General features: G+C 41.3%; 1 protein-coding gene across 1 annotated transcript in view; it reads left to right on the plus strand.

Moving 5' to 3' along the window:
- Positions 1-4,747: 4,747 nt before the first annotated feature.
- scamp5a (secretory carrier membrane protein 5a) overlaps positions 4,748-14,522 on the plus strand; it is an 11,597-nt gene continuing 1,822 nt past the window's right edge. The window contains exons 1-6 of the mRNA XM_023998877.3: positions 4,748-5,160; positions 6,094-6,172; positions 6,492-6,611; positions 7,924-8,080; positions 8,708-8,809; positions 9,315-9,432. Of these exons, the coding sequence (XP_023854645.1) occupies positions 6,166-6,172; positions 6,492-6,611; positions 7,924-8,080; positions 8,708-8,809; positions 9,315-9,432 (504 nt within the window). The 5' untranslated portion in view covers positions 4,748-5,160; positions 6,094-6,165. The remainder of the gene's footprint in view (positions 5,161-6,093; positions 6,173-6,491; positions 6,612-7,923; positions 8,081-8,707; positions 8,810-9,314; positions 9,433-14,522) is intronic.

The following is a 14,522-nucleotide window of genomic DNA, read 5'->3' on the forward strand; positions in this document are numbered from 1 at the left end:
CCTCTCGCTTTTGCCTCTTCCTCTCTGCTGGGGTCATCACCAGTTGCCACATCTACAAAGTCATAAACCCCGCCTGTTTCTACAATTGATCTTCTTAAAATKTGATTTTAAACCTAACCCTAACCTTAACCACACTGCCAACCCTATGCCCAACCCTAACCTTAAATTAAGACCAAAAATKAMATTTTTGTTTTCATGCATTTTTACAATATAGTACATTTTGACTTTGTATTTGTGGTAACTAGTCGAAACYCTCTGCTGGTACCATGTATCCGGCCACGTAGTGAAGACACACGATTAAAACTAGTCTCTAGAGTTGTGTCTGTTGCTCACATGGTTGGATGATGGAGGACGTTGGGTGGCGTGGGCTGGGGGCAATTGGAATAGTCCCACWGTGTATTTGACTGGAAATGTGCCTCTATGTAGGGGCTGCTTCTTGAGATTATATATACAGTTGAAGTCGGAAGTTTACATACACTTAGGTTGGAGTCATTAAAACTCGTTTTTCAACGCACTCAACACATTTTTGTTTTAACAAACTATAGTTTTGGAAATCGGTTAGGACATCTACTTTGTGCATGACACAAGTAATTTTTCCAACAATTGTTTAGAGACATATTATTTCACTTATAATTCACTGTATCACAATTCCAGTGGGTCAGAAGTTTACATACACTAAATTGACTGTGCCTTTAAACAGCTTGGAAAATTCCAGAAAATTATGTAATGGCCTTCGAACCTTCTGATAGGCTAATTGACATCATTTGAGTCAATAGTAGGTGTACCTGTGGATATATTTCAAGGCCTACCTTCAAACTCAGTGCCTCTTTGCTTGACATCATGGGAAAATCAAAAGAAATCAGCCAAGACCTCAGAAAACAAGTTGTAGACCTCCACAAGTCTGGTTCATCCTTGGGAGCAATTTCCAAACGCCTGAAGGTACCACGTTCATCTGTACAAACAATAGTACGCAAGAATAAACACCATGGGACCACGCATCCATCATACAGCTCAGGAAGGAGACGCGTTCTGTCTCCTAGAGATAACGTACTTTGTGTGAAAAGTGCAAATCAATCCCAGAACAACAGCAAAGGACCTTGTGAAGATGCTGGAGGAACAGGTACAAAAGTATCTACAGTAAAACAAGTCCTATATTGACATAACCTGAGAGGCCGCTCAGCAAGGAAGAAGCCACTGCTCCAAAACCGCCATAAAAAAGCCAGACTACAGTTTGCAACTGCACATGGGGACAAAGATCTTACTTTTGGAGAAATGTCCTCTGGTCGGATTAAACAAAAAATAGAACTATTTAGCCATAATGACCATCGTTATGTTTGGAGGAAAAAGGGGGAGGCTGGCAAGCCAAAGAACACCATCCCAACCGTGAAGCACGGGGGTGGCACATCACCCGTTTTTTTCCTATTGTGCTATTGACTGTACGTTTGTTTATTCCATGTGTACCTCTGTGTTGTTGTTTGTGTCACACTGCTTTGCTTTATCTTGGCCAGGTCGCAGATGTAAATGAGAACTTGTTCTCAACTGGCCTACCTGGTTAAATAATGGTGAAATAAAAAATGTTGTGGGGGTGCTTTGCTGCAGGAGGGACTGGTGCACTTCACAAAATAGATGGCATCATGAGGCGGAAATGATGTGGATATATTGAAGCAACATCTCAAGACATCAGTCAGGAAGTTAAAGCTTGGTTGCAAATGGGTCTTCCAACTGAACAATGACCCCAAGCATACTTCCAAATTGTGTCAAAATGGCTTAAGGACAACAAAGTCAAGGTGTTGGAGTGGCCATCACAAAGCCCTGACCTCAATCATATAGAACATTTGTGGGCAGAACTGAAAAAGCGTGTGCAAGCAAGGAGGCCTACAAACCTGACTCAGTTACACCAGCTCTGTCAGGAGGAATGGGCCAAAATTCACCAAATTATTGTGGGAAGCTTGTGGAAGGCTACCCAAAACGTTTGACACAAGTTAAACAATTTAAAGGCAATGCTACCAAATACTCAACTTCTGACCCATGGGAATGTGATGAAAGAAATGAAAGCTGAAATAAATCATTCTCTCTACTATTATTCTGACATTTCACATTCTTGAAATAAAGTGGTGATCCTAACTGACCTAAGACAGGAATTTTTACTCGGATTAAATGGAATTGTGAAAAACTGAGTTTAAATGTATTTGGCCAAGGTGTAGGTAAACTTCCACTTCAAATGTACTAAACTTCAACTGTATATATATAATACCAGTAAAATACCAGTCATAAGTTTGGACACACACTACTCATTCAAGGGTTTTTCATATTTTTACTATTTTCTACATTGTAGAATAATCTTGAAGACATCAAAACGATGAAATAACAGATATGGAATCATGTAGTAACCAAAAAAGTGTTAAACAGATTCTTCAAAGTAGCCATCCTTTTCCTTGATGACTGCTTTGCATACTCTTGGCATTCTCTCAACAAACTTCACTTGAAAGGCTTTTCCAACAGTCTTGAAGGAGCTCCTACATATGCTGAGCACTTGTTGGCTGCTTTTCCTTCACTCTGCTGTCCAACTCATCCCAAACTACCTCAATTTGTTTGTCGGTGATTGTGGAGGCCAGGTCATCTGATGCAGCACTCCATCACTCTCCTTCTTGGTCAAATAGCCCTTACACAGCCTGGAGGTGTGTTGGGTCATTGTCTTGTTGAAAAACAAATGATAGTCCCACTAAGCACAAACCAGATGGGATGGCGTATCGCTGCAGAATGCTGTGGTAGCCATGCTGGTTAAGTGTGCCTTGAATTATAAATAAATCACTGACAGTGTCACCAGCAAAGCACCCCACACCATCACACCTCCTCCTCCATGATTCACGTTGGGAACACACATGCGGAAATCATCCATTCATCCTACTCTGCGTCTCACAAAGACACAGAGGTCGGAACCAAAAATCTCACAATAGGACTCATCAGACTAAAGGAAAGATTTCCACCGGTCTAATGTCCATTGCTTGTGTTTCTTGGCCCAAGCGAGTCTCTTCTTATTATTGGTGTCCTTTAGTAGTAGATTCTTTGCGGCAAAATTGACCATGAAGGCCTGATTCACGCAATCTCCTCTGAACAGTTGATGTTGAGATGTGTCTGTTACTTGAACTCTGTGAAGCATTTATTTGGGCTGCAATCTGAAGTGCAGTTAACTCTAATGAATGTATCCTCTGCAGAATAGGTAACTCTGGGTCTTCATTTCCTGTGGTGGTCCTCATGAGAGCCAGTTTCATCATAGCGCTTGATGGTTTTTGCGACTGCACTTGAAGAAACTTACAAAGTTTTTGAAATTTTCCAAATTGACTAACCTTCATGTCTTAAAGTAATGATGGACTGTAATTTCTCTTTGCTTATTTGAACTATTCTTTTCCATAATATGGACTTGGTCTTTTACCAAATAGGGCTATCTTTTGTATACCACCCCTACCTTGTCACAACACAACTGATTGGCTCAAACGCATTAAGAAGATAAGAAATTCTACAAATGAACTTTTAACAAGGCACACCTGTTAATTGAAATGCATTCCAGGTGACTACCTCACGAAGCTGGTTGAGAGTATGCAAAGAGTATATATATTTTGATTTGTTTAAAAAAAATGGTTACCACATGATTCCATATGTGTTATTTCATTGTTTTGATGTCTTCACTATTACTCTACAATGTAGAAAATAGTACAAATAAAAAACAACCCTGGAATGAGTAGGTGTGTCCAAACTTTTGACTGGTACTGTATATAAATGAGAGGGAGAGAAAGAGAGAGAGAGAGAATTGTAGCATATTATGCGCCTCAACAGCTATCCTCTACATTTTAAACTATAATAGTGCAGGCTTAACGCTAATATGTGAGAACAATATTTTTGGTTTTTGCAATATCAACATGTAAAGTAGCTAGTTAGCTGTAAAATCRCCTAAACAAACTGCACTATCATTTTTGGATTCTACAATCTCACCATGTTCAAACTGCAGATCATTCGCAACAGCAGATGCACTTCGGAGGAGATGGGAAACGTTTCCCATGCTACGTCAATGTGCCGCGCGGTGCATAATGTTTGATTTTGGGACAAGGAGCGCWCTCCTTCAAGGAGTGAATGAGAGTCTATTGAGCGATAGCAACAAAAAAAACATTATCACGAATTTCGTCAACAAGAAGTTAACATTACAAATATTTTCCGAGATGTGAGATAATGAACTTACTATGTATAATATCATATAGTTTTGGAATCGTGACATTACGTACTTTCGAGGAAAATAGGCASGTTTCTCGGCAAATACATTGATATTGAGAAGGCATTGCTTGACGAAAAGCTTAGCAACCGCGTTACGTTGCATGACAACGTGAACGCGATTGGTCGACAGTCTGCTGGGTGGGGCGTTAAAACTTTCTTCGTTCATTCGATTCCTATCTTCTTTGGATAATATCTCTGGCACCCTTGACTAAAGAGGCAGACAAATAGGAAAAATGTGCTAGATTTCTCTAGGTAGGAATATCACAAAAAAAATATGATCAATGGCTCATTCGAGAGAAGACATCCTTYCGAATTATGACATCGGCCAGTATTGAAATCTGACATCAGTGACGTGAATGAATGACGTTTTCGCGATCTAAAAGTTCTATTCCAAATAACTTCCAGTGTCGCGAGAGAGACTTTATCCAAGTGCTGCGTCATACCGGACGAAGTTCYACGTGCCTGAACGCCAATAAATTGATACAGATGAAAACATGAAATTACCCARGGCATCAAAAGAACATCACTCGGAGATGCACAAAAACAATATAACGTTGAAAATKGGTCAACCGTTCCTTTAAGATAGTGAGAGTGAAATACCGCTAGTAAGCAGYTTTCTTGTTGGTCAGTTGTGTCCAGCAACGATTCCGTTTCCTCAAACCATTTCCCAGTAGGACGGGTATGTGCGTAAAGAGAGAGAAGAAACGTGACGTCACGGAATAGCTTTCTACCCCCAAACTCTCGTTGGGTTTTTCATATTTGAATCGAATATAGAATTTATGTCTCTCGTTTTMATTTCACCAGCGTGTGTTGTGTTTCATAAAGAATATCGTCATATAATGCAATTGAAGAACGTTGCATAGTAACAGCATTCCTGGTTTTGTAAAAAAAGAGGTAAGCGAYAGATCATTTCTAAAGTAACGAATCCATACCGTTTTATTTACATTTCATTCACTCATTCTGTTTCAATTACACGATTGGGCAAATTATAGATTCAGTAAATTCTCYGTGCATTAATAGAATGTAGAATAATCATGCGGCAGGAATGGTACAATCGTTTGACTTGTTTATTGAGTCCTGCTGAAAATACTCCATCGTGTCGTAGGCTAGGTCTCTACTACGGTTACTCATCTGAAGGGCGCCCCTTTCTCCATTGACAGTAGTGCTCATCACGATGCAATTGTAGCATACAAACAGCGGCATCTTGCATCCTGCCCATCCTTTAAAATGAATAACATCTGAAAAACGTATCATATTGCATTGATTCGTGTTCTCATAACATCGTTTGTTATCAGTCTGGTGGTATCGGCCTATTTGGTGCAAAAATATATGCTGGGAAAATGCCCTTCATTCCGAACACCCTCAACCTATGAGTGTTTGAACGATAGCTGCAAATATCATAAATATCCATCACTCTMAAACTTTATTACAATAAATGACAGATTATTTTATGCAGTCTACAATGTATATCTCACTGACAACAAGGGGCCGTATTCAGGAGGCTATCAGAATGTAGGGTTTGTAGCCATTGAATATTATGCATAATCGACGTAACATGTTACATTGTAATCCCATATTGTAGGGGTGGGGGCGGTGGGCTATAAAGACTACGAGCGCAAAGCACACTGGGAGGGAGAGCCGGTTTGGGCGTAATTTCACTGTTTAACCTACCCATGCATTGGGCGCTAAAGGTTTTTCATATTTCATACGGATAGCCTACATACCGGTTTGTTGCTTGAATTAATATGAAGGCAATTATGGTGTTTATGATGATAAAATTCTACATTTCCTTGCTGAAATACTGATACAATGTAATATTCTTTTCAGGATCATATCTAAGGCGTTGAGTTTTAGTCTGAATAATATTTATTTCCAACTGGAGGAAAATATCAAATTGTAATGGCAGGTAAGAACAGTCTTTATACATACAAGGATGGTATAGTARTGGGAATATTTTGTAGAGTGTGACTTCTGTATTGAATATTGAATCATGCTATTCTTTTGTAAAATATATAAGTCATTAGTAGTAAGTAGTTAATAAGCATTTTTACTATCATGCAATTATAGCACACAATGCTTAACCTGACTGCTTTAAGATAACATGTGTGTTGATCAGGTTGAATGCTTATACTTTAATATTTTATCTTGGATTTTTGTTTTTTAATTCAAAATTTGACTTAACTAAAGTAAGTTAAATTCTGAGCCTCTTATTTCTATCCCCACAGAAAACAATTTCCCTCCCCTGCCTGGCTTCATCCCTCTGAAGCCGTGTTTCTATCAGGACTTCAACGAGATCCCAGATGTACACCGCTCCATCTGCAAGAAGCTCTACTATCTATGGATCTGTGAGTGTGTTGGTATTCCAAGTGCCCATAGGCCCATAGGGTTCTGGTCAAAAGTAGTGCACTAAATAGGGAATAGGTCCCATAGGGTTCTGGTCAAAAGTAGTGCACTAAATAGGGAATAGGGTGCTATGGGTTCTGGTCAAAAGTAGTGCACTAAATAGGGAATAGGGTGCCATTTGGAAGACATCCTGTTGTTAGAGACTGAGTCATCTGTGTCGGTTTCCCAGACAGATTAAGCAAGCCTTATACACCATTTTTTCCACCGAGAATGCTTTTTTAGTTCTGAACTTGGTTAAACTGGGTCTAGTCATCAAGTATTAGAGCTAATATTCTACAAGAGTTGGGCGGTACTCAAGCAGTAGAAGATTAGAGGTTCTGGTGCTGTACCGGGCAGCACCGGCCCATTCTAACAAAGTCCTTTGCATATTTATTGTGTAGATTGCTTGAGTGACGTCATAACGGTAAACTGTTAAGTGCTACTGCTACTGTTTGGCCTTTCTTTTCAGATKACTTTTAACGTCACCCAAAGCATTATGGGAAACAAACACAGGTTAGGCAGGAAGSCGGGTGTAGCTGGTTTGCAGCTCTTTAATAAGACTTTCAGGCATCCAGCCAAGAATTGTTACTTTACATGGTTTTTCATCGAAATCAACATCCGCTAGTTCATAGCCTCCCATCTATACCGTTGGCTTGACAACAAGAGCTGAAAATGCAGCTAATAGTTCAATGGTAATCTTTATAGATGGATGATCGTATACCTTTCATTATCATTTGCATTATCACTCAGGTTGGGGATTGTATAAATCCTGTGACATATATGTTATAAATAATCCCAGTAGTTTATCATTAGTTTGTGCCCTTTAGCCTAGTAGTCACTGTATTGTGTGTTGAATAGATAGCTTTTTAATCTTGTATTTTTTTAATAGAAAACATACAAATTACAGCATATTMTCTTTATAGTGCAATATTTATATTTGGGACACAGACCATACCTTGGTCATAGAGATCTCTCCCCTATACCCAAGATACAAAATCATAAAGTTACCTTTACTGTCKCTGCAAACTCTCATACAAATCTGAAGCAACCAATTAAACTTTACTTTGCTAGATTAATCATCCAATAACAGACGGTGCTGTTGTACTATAATTACACCAGGCCGTCATTGTAAATATTMATTTSTTTTTAATTGACCTGAATGGTTAAATAAATGAAATTTAAAAACACGACCAATGCTACTGCATTGTAAATAATGCAAGGTCCAACGTTAATATCGTTATTTAACCTTTTTATGACCACCTGTGATCATTACAGTCAACAGTGCCACCTTGGCGGTCAATCTGATTGGCTGCCTGGCGTGGATGTGCGGCGGGGGCGGAGCCACTAACTTTGGCATGGCCATTCTGTGGCTCATCYTGTTCACCCCCTGTTCCTACGTGTGCTGGTTCAGACCCATCTACAAGGCCTTCAAGTAAGTACATCCTTCTTTCTGACATCTGGGGTGCGTTCAGTATGGTTTAACGTTCGCCAACGTTTTGGTCGTTCAGTACTGTCTTTGTTGAATTAAACGTTGGAACACCGTTCTGACTTACTGAACACAGCCAGTGTTACATTTAGATGAGACAGAGACGTGAGAACTAGCTGGTTAACAGTGTAAACAGCCCCCAGACCTCCCCCAAGGCAGAGAATCAGCTGGTTAACGTTTTGGTCGTTCAGTACTGTCTTTGTTGAATTAAACGTTGGAACACCGTTCTGACTTACTGAACGCAGCCCGTGTTACATTTAGATGTGACAGAGAGACGTGAGTCAAGTGACAGTAAACCCTTTTTTCAGGCCATTTCCCCCCAGATATACAGTGGTCACAGGAGGTTGGTGGCACCTTAATTRGGGTGAACGGGCTCGTGGTAATGACTGGAGTGGAATCTGTGGMATGGTATCAAATACATCAAACACATGGTTTTCAGGTGTTGGATGCCATTCCATTTGCTCTGTTCCGGCCATTATTACGAGCCGTTCTCTCCCCTCAGCAGCCTCCACTGTCTAGGTTAAATCCTGGATTTCTGATTGGATTTACTTCTCTCCCCCCCCCCCCTTGTAGGACTGACAGCTCGTTCAACTTCATGGCGTTCTTCTTCGTGTTCATGGCCCAGGTGGTGATCAGCATCATCCAGTGTATAGGCATTCCAGGCTGGGGCGTCTGGTAAGGATGGAGCATGGGTGTCTTCTCGGGAATCTGGTTCCTCTCAWGGTTTYTTCCTTCTAGGTTCAGTCTGATGAAGGCCATTGATGGCCAAAATGTTATGGTTTTTGTTTGTTTTTTTACTTGGAAAAAGCCTGAACACCAATGTTTTTTTTGTTTGTGAGAGAGTCACGCCTATTGGCTTTGAAAGTATGGGCCTCCAGTCGCCTCTGAGTCTGGTTCCGCTCAAGGTTTCATCCATCTAGGGAAGGGTTCTTCCATAGTTGCCTTGCCACTTCTCCTTGCTCTTTGGGGTTCTAGGCYGGGTTACTGTAAAGCACTTTGTSACCACTGTTGATGTAAAAAGGGCTATAYAGTTTGATTGATTGCTTGATTGATTGACCTGATTTTCATCCGTAGGCCTAACAGTTGATAGTATTGTTATCATGAGGGAAAGCCTGCCTTAGAACAGGCGTGGACTTGCTGTGACCTTGTTGTGGTTTTCTTCCTTCCTTCCTTCCTCCAGTGGCTGGCTGGCTACCATCACCTTCTTTAGCACCAATATAGGCTCCGCTGTAGTCATGCTGATCCCCACCATCATGTTCACTGCCATGGCTGTCCTCTCCTTCACCGGGCTCACCAAGGTACCTTAGTACTATGTATGTGTTTGTGTGTGTGTGTTTGTGTGTGTGTGTGTGTGTGTGCATGTGTTTGTGTGTGTATGTGTGTGTGGGCTACGTACATTTTCACTTTGTTGTGGAATATTTCTGTCCAAAGGAGAGAGACTTTTAGATTTCTTCAAAACAATCAAACTTTATTATTTTATTATTGCAATTTTATTTACCTTTATTTAACCAGGTAGGCCAGTTGAGAACAAGTTCTAATTTACAACTGCGACCTGGCCAAGATAAAGCAAAGCAGTGTGACACAAACAACAACACAGAGATACACATGGAATAAACAAGCGTACAAACATACAGCAATAAGGGAGCTGGTCAACAATCATCCGGAGGGGATCGCTGAGAACCCACCAGCAGATTTAGGTTACAACTCTTTATAGCAAAAGTACATCCCCCTGAATGTTCATGACAATCAACAGATGTGTAGAATTATACAAAGGTACATTGTGTTATCAAGTAACAGACAGCAAGATTTACATGTCGGCCAGGTTCCTGTCTCTAGGTCATTTCCTGCTTGTTTATACAGGGTCATCTTCTCAGTTTGGCACTCCTTAATAACACACAGATACTAATGCACCATGGGACACTGGATCCTCCTCACAAGTCCAGTGTTCATCTGCATGTGAGAGAGAAATTGGACGGATGGTTCACCTGGCCCTGGCAGACAGGCCAGACTTTCACATACACTAATCATTCAATGGAAGAGGCCCAACTCAGTCCCACAGACACAGATGAGAGAGTACTAATCAAAGTATTTGATACATAAAACAATATTAAAACATAATCTTGTAATGTTCTACCATAACTTCCACACTTTACTCTAAAGCCCTGACTTGCACGTTTCTCACTCTGACTAGAGTATAATGGACTCTAGCAACACGTTTCTCACTCTGACTAGAGTATAATGGACTCTAGCAACACGTTTCTCACTCTGACTAGAGTATAATGGACTCTAGAAATATGTGCAGTGTGGTTTCTGTAGATACAGTTGAAGTCGGAAGTTTACATACACTTAGTTGGAGTCATTAAAACTCGTTTTTCAATCACTCCACAAATTTCTTGTTAACAAACTATAGTTTTGGCAAGTCGGGTTGGACATCTACTTTGTGCATGACACAAGTAATTTTTCCAACAATTGTTTACAGACAGGTTTTTTCACTTATCATTTACTGTATCACAATTCCAGTGGGTCAGAAGTTACACTAAGTTGACTGTGCCTTTAAACAGCTTGGAAAATTCCAGAAAATGATGTCATGGCTTTAGAAGCTTCTGATAGGCTAATAGCCATCATTTGAGTCAATTATAGATGTACCTGTGGATGTATTTCAAGGCCTACCTTCAAACTCAGTGCTTCTTTGCTTGACATCATGGGAAAATCAAATAAAAACAGGCAAGACCTCAGAAAAACAATTGTAGACCTCCACATGTCTGGTTCATCCTTGGGGGCAATTTTCAAGGTACCACGTTCATCTGTACAAACAATAGTACGCAAGTATAAACACCATGGGACCACGCAGCTGTCATACCGCTCAGGAAGGAGCTGTGTTTTGTCTCCTAGAGATGAACGTACTTTGGTGTGAAAAGAGCAAATCAATCCCAGAACAACAGCAAAGGACCTTGTGAAGATGCTGGAGGAAACAGGTACAAAAGTATCTATATCCACAGTAAAACGAGTCCTATATTGACATAACCTGAAATGCGCCTCATCAATGAAGAAGCCACTGCTCCAAAACCTCCATAAAAAAGCCAGACTACGGGTTGCAACTGCACATAGGGACAAAGTTCATACTTTTTGGAGAAATGTCCTCTGTCTGATGAAACAAAAATAGAACTGTTTGGCCATAATAACCATAGTTATGTTTGGAGGAAAAAGGGGGAAGCTTGCAAGCCGAAGAACACCATCCCAACCTTAAAGCACCGGGGGTGGCAGCATCATGTTGTGGGGGTGCTATGCTGCGAGAGGGACTGGTGCACTTCACAAAATAGATGGCATCATTAGCAAGGGAAATTATGTGGATATATTGAAGCAACATCTCAAGACATCAGTCAGGAAGTTAAAGCTTAAAGCTTGGATGCAAATGGGTCTTCCAAATGGGCAATGACCCAAGCATACTTCCAAAGTTGTGGCAAAATGGCTTAAGGACAGAAAAGTCAAGGTATTGGAGTGGCCATCACAAAGCCCTGACCTCAATCCCATAGAAAATGTGGTGGCAGAACTGAAAAAGCGTGTCGAGCAAGGAGGGCTATGAACCCGACTCAGTTACACCAGCTCTGTCAGGAGGAATGGGCCAAAATTCACCCAATTTATTGTGGGAAGCTTGTGGAAGGCTACCTGAAACGTTTGACCCAAGTTAAACAATTTAAAGGCAATGCTACCAAATACTCATTGAGTCTATGTAAACTTCTGACCCACTGGGAATGTGATGAAAGAAATAAAAGCTGAAATAAATTATTCTCTCTACTATTATTCTGACATTTCACATTCTTAAAATAAAGTGGTGATCCTATCTGACCTAAAACAGGGACTTTTTACTAGGATTAAATGTCAGGAATTGTGAAAACTGAGTTTAGATGTATTTGGCTAAGGTGTATGTAAACTTCCAACTTCAACTGTATGATTCAGTGAAAAAAACTGTTTCTCCTAACTACTACCATACTTCTACTACTGCTCTTGTCTGTTGAGGCAATAGCTAACTGTCAAGTCAAACCCACAATTGTAACATCTTATCTTTCTGACCACATTTTCTGGTGTACGTTCTCCAGGAAATATAATCTTTGTGTCTTTGACCTGAAGAGGACAACAACTTGATGGGCTGCTATAGTAACAGGAGATCAGATCTCTCTGCATCCTTTAGTGTCTTTGACCCGAAGAGGACAACAACTTGATGGGTGCTATAGTAACAGGAGATCAGATCTCTCTGCATCCTTTAGTGTCTTTGACCCGAAGAGGACAACAACTTGATGAGCTGCTATAGTAACAGGAGATCAGATCTCTCTGCATCCTTTAGTGTCTTTGACCTGAAGGGACAAACAACTTGATGGGCTGCTATAGTAACAGGAGATCAGATCTCTCTGCATCCTTTAGTGTCTTTGACCTGAAGAGGACAACAACTTGATGGGCTGCTATAGTARCAGKAGATCAGGGCCCACATTCATAAAGCGTCTTAGAGTACAGGAGTGCTGATCTAGGATCAGTTTAGCCTTTTATATCAGAATGAATAAGACTACATGGACAKGAGGGATCTGATCCTAGATCAGCACTCCTACTGTAGACACTGTATGAATACAGGCCCGGATCTAATTTACAGCAAAGACAGTATTTCTTTCTTACAACCTTTAGTTTGACTTTGGCTGTAAAATGACTCACATCTCAGGTACTACAGGCAGGTGAAAATGATCTCTTCTGCTAACTCAGGCACATTTACCCTTCATTGATGTGAACACTGAAATGTCAATTAATATCCCTGTAAAAAAAAAAGTTTTTACTTTTATTTAACTAGGCAAGTCAGTAAAGAACAAATTCTTATTTACAATGACGGCCTACCCCAGACGATGCTGGGCCAATTGTGCACAGCCCTAAGGGACTCCCAATCGCAGCCGGATGTGATACAGCCTGGAATTGAACCAGGGACTGTAGTGACACCTCTAGCACTGAGATGCAGTGCCTTAGACCACTGCACCACTMAGGAGCCCAATAGATTCCATAAATATAAAAGAGTAAAAAATATTCCATAAATATCCCTGACTCGTCCACTACATAGTTGATGGACAAGTAATATGTATGGCCTGTACTGTGTTTTACTTAAGGTAATATAAATATATCTCAAACACCATCTCAATCTCTCCCTGACACTCTCCAGGAAGCACATGGATCCCCATTAGTTCCTGCCAAGGCAGCAGCTACTCTTCCTGGGGGTACAATGTTGTCTGCTATGGTACATGTTTCCCTGGTGTACGGTACAATGTTGTGCCTGGTGCTACGGTACATGTTGTCTGCTACGGTACTGTTGTCCTGGTGCTACGGACATGTTGTCCCTGCTATGGTACATGTTGTGCCTGGTGCTACGGAAACTGTTGTCCCTGCTATGGTACATGTTGTGCTGGTGCTACGGTACATGTTGTCCCTGCTATGGTACATGTTCTGCTGGTGCTACGGTACATGTTGTGCCTGGTGCTACGGTACATGTTGTGCCTGGTGCTACGGTACTGTTGTCCCTGCTATGGTACATGTTATGCCTGGTGCTACGGTACCATGTTGTTGCCTGGTGCTACGGTACAGGTTGTCCCTGCTATGGTACATGTTTTGCCTGGTGCTATGGTACATGTTGTGCTGGTGCTATGGTACATGTTGTCCTGCTACGGACATGTTGTGCCTGGTGTTACGGTACATGTTGTCCCTGCTATGGTACATGTTATGCCTGGTGCTACGGTAATGTTTGTGCCTGGTGCTACGTAATGTTTGCTGTGCTACGGTACATGTTGTGCCTGGTGCTACGGTACATGTTGTGCCTGGTGCTACGGTACATGTTGTGCTGGTGCTACGGTACATGTTGTCCTGGTGTTATGGTACATGTTGTCCCTGGTGTTACGGTACATGTTGTGCCTGGTGCTACGGTAACATGTTGTCCCTGCTATGGTACTGTTGTCCTCTGGTGCTACGGTACATGTTGTCCCTGGTGCTACGGTACATGTTGTCCTGGTGCTACGGTACATGTTGTGCCTGGTGCTACGGTACCATGTTATGCCTGGTGCTACGGTACATGTGTCCTGGTGTTACGGTACTGTTGTCCCTGGTGCTACGGTATGTTGTGCCTGGTGCTCGGTAACATGTTGTCCTCGGTGCTACGGTAAATGTTGTGTCTGGTGCTAGGTACATGTTTATGCTGGTGTTACGGTACATGATGTCCCTGGTGTTAACGGTTCATGAATGTCCTGGGTTGATGGTTACATGTGTGTCTGGTGTTACGGTACATGATGTCCCTGGTGTTACGGTACATGATGTCCTGGTGCTACGTACATATGTCCCTGTGCTACGGTACATGTTTATGCTGTGC

The sequence above is a fragment of the Salvelinus sp. IW2-2015 genome, linkage group LG13 (genome assembly GCF_002910315.2).
Source record: "Salvelinus sp. IW2-2015 linkage group LG13, ASM291031v2, whole genome shotgun sequence".
In the NCBI taxonomy this organism is placed as follows: domain Eukaryota; kingdom Metazoa; phylum Chordata; class Actinopteri; order Salmoniformes; family Salmonidae; genus Salvelinus; species Salvelinus sp. IW2-2015.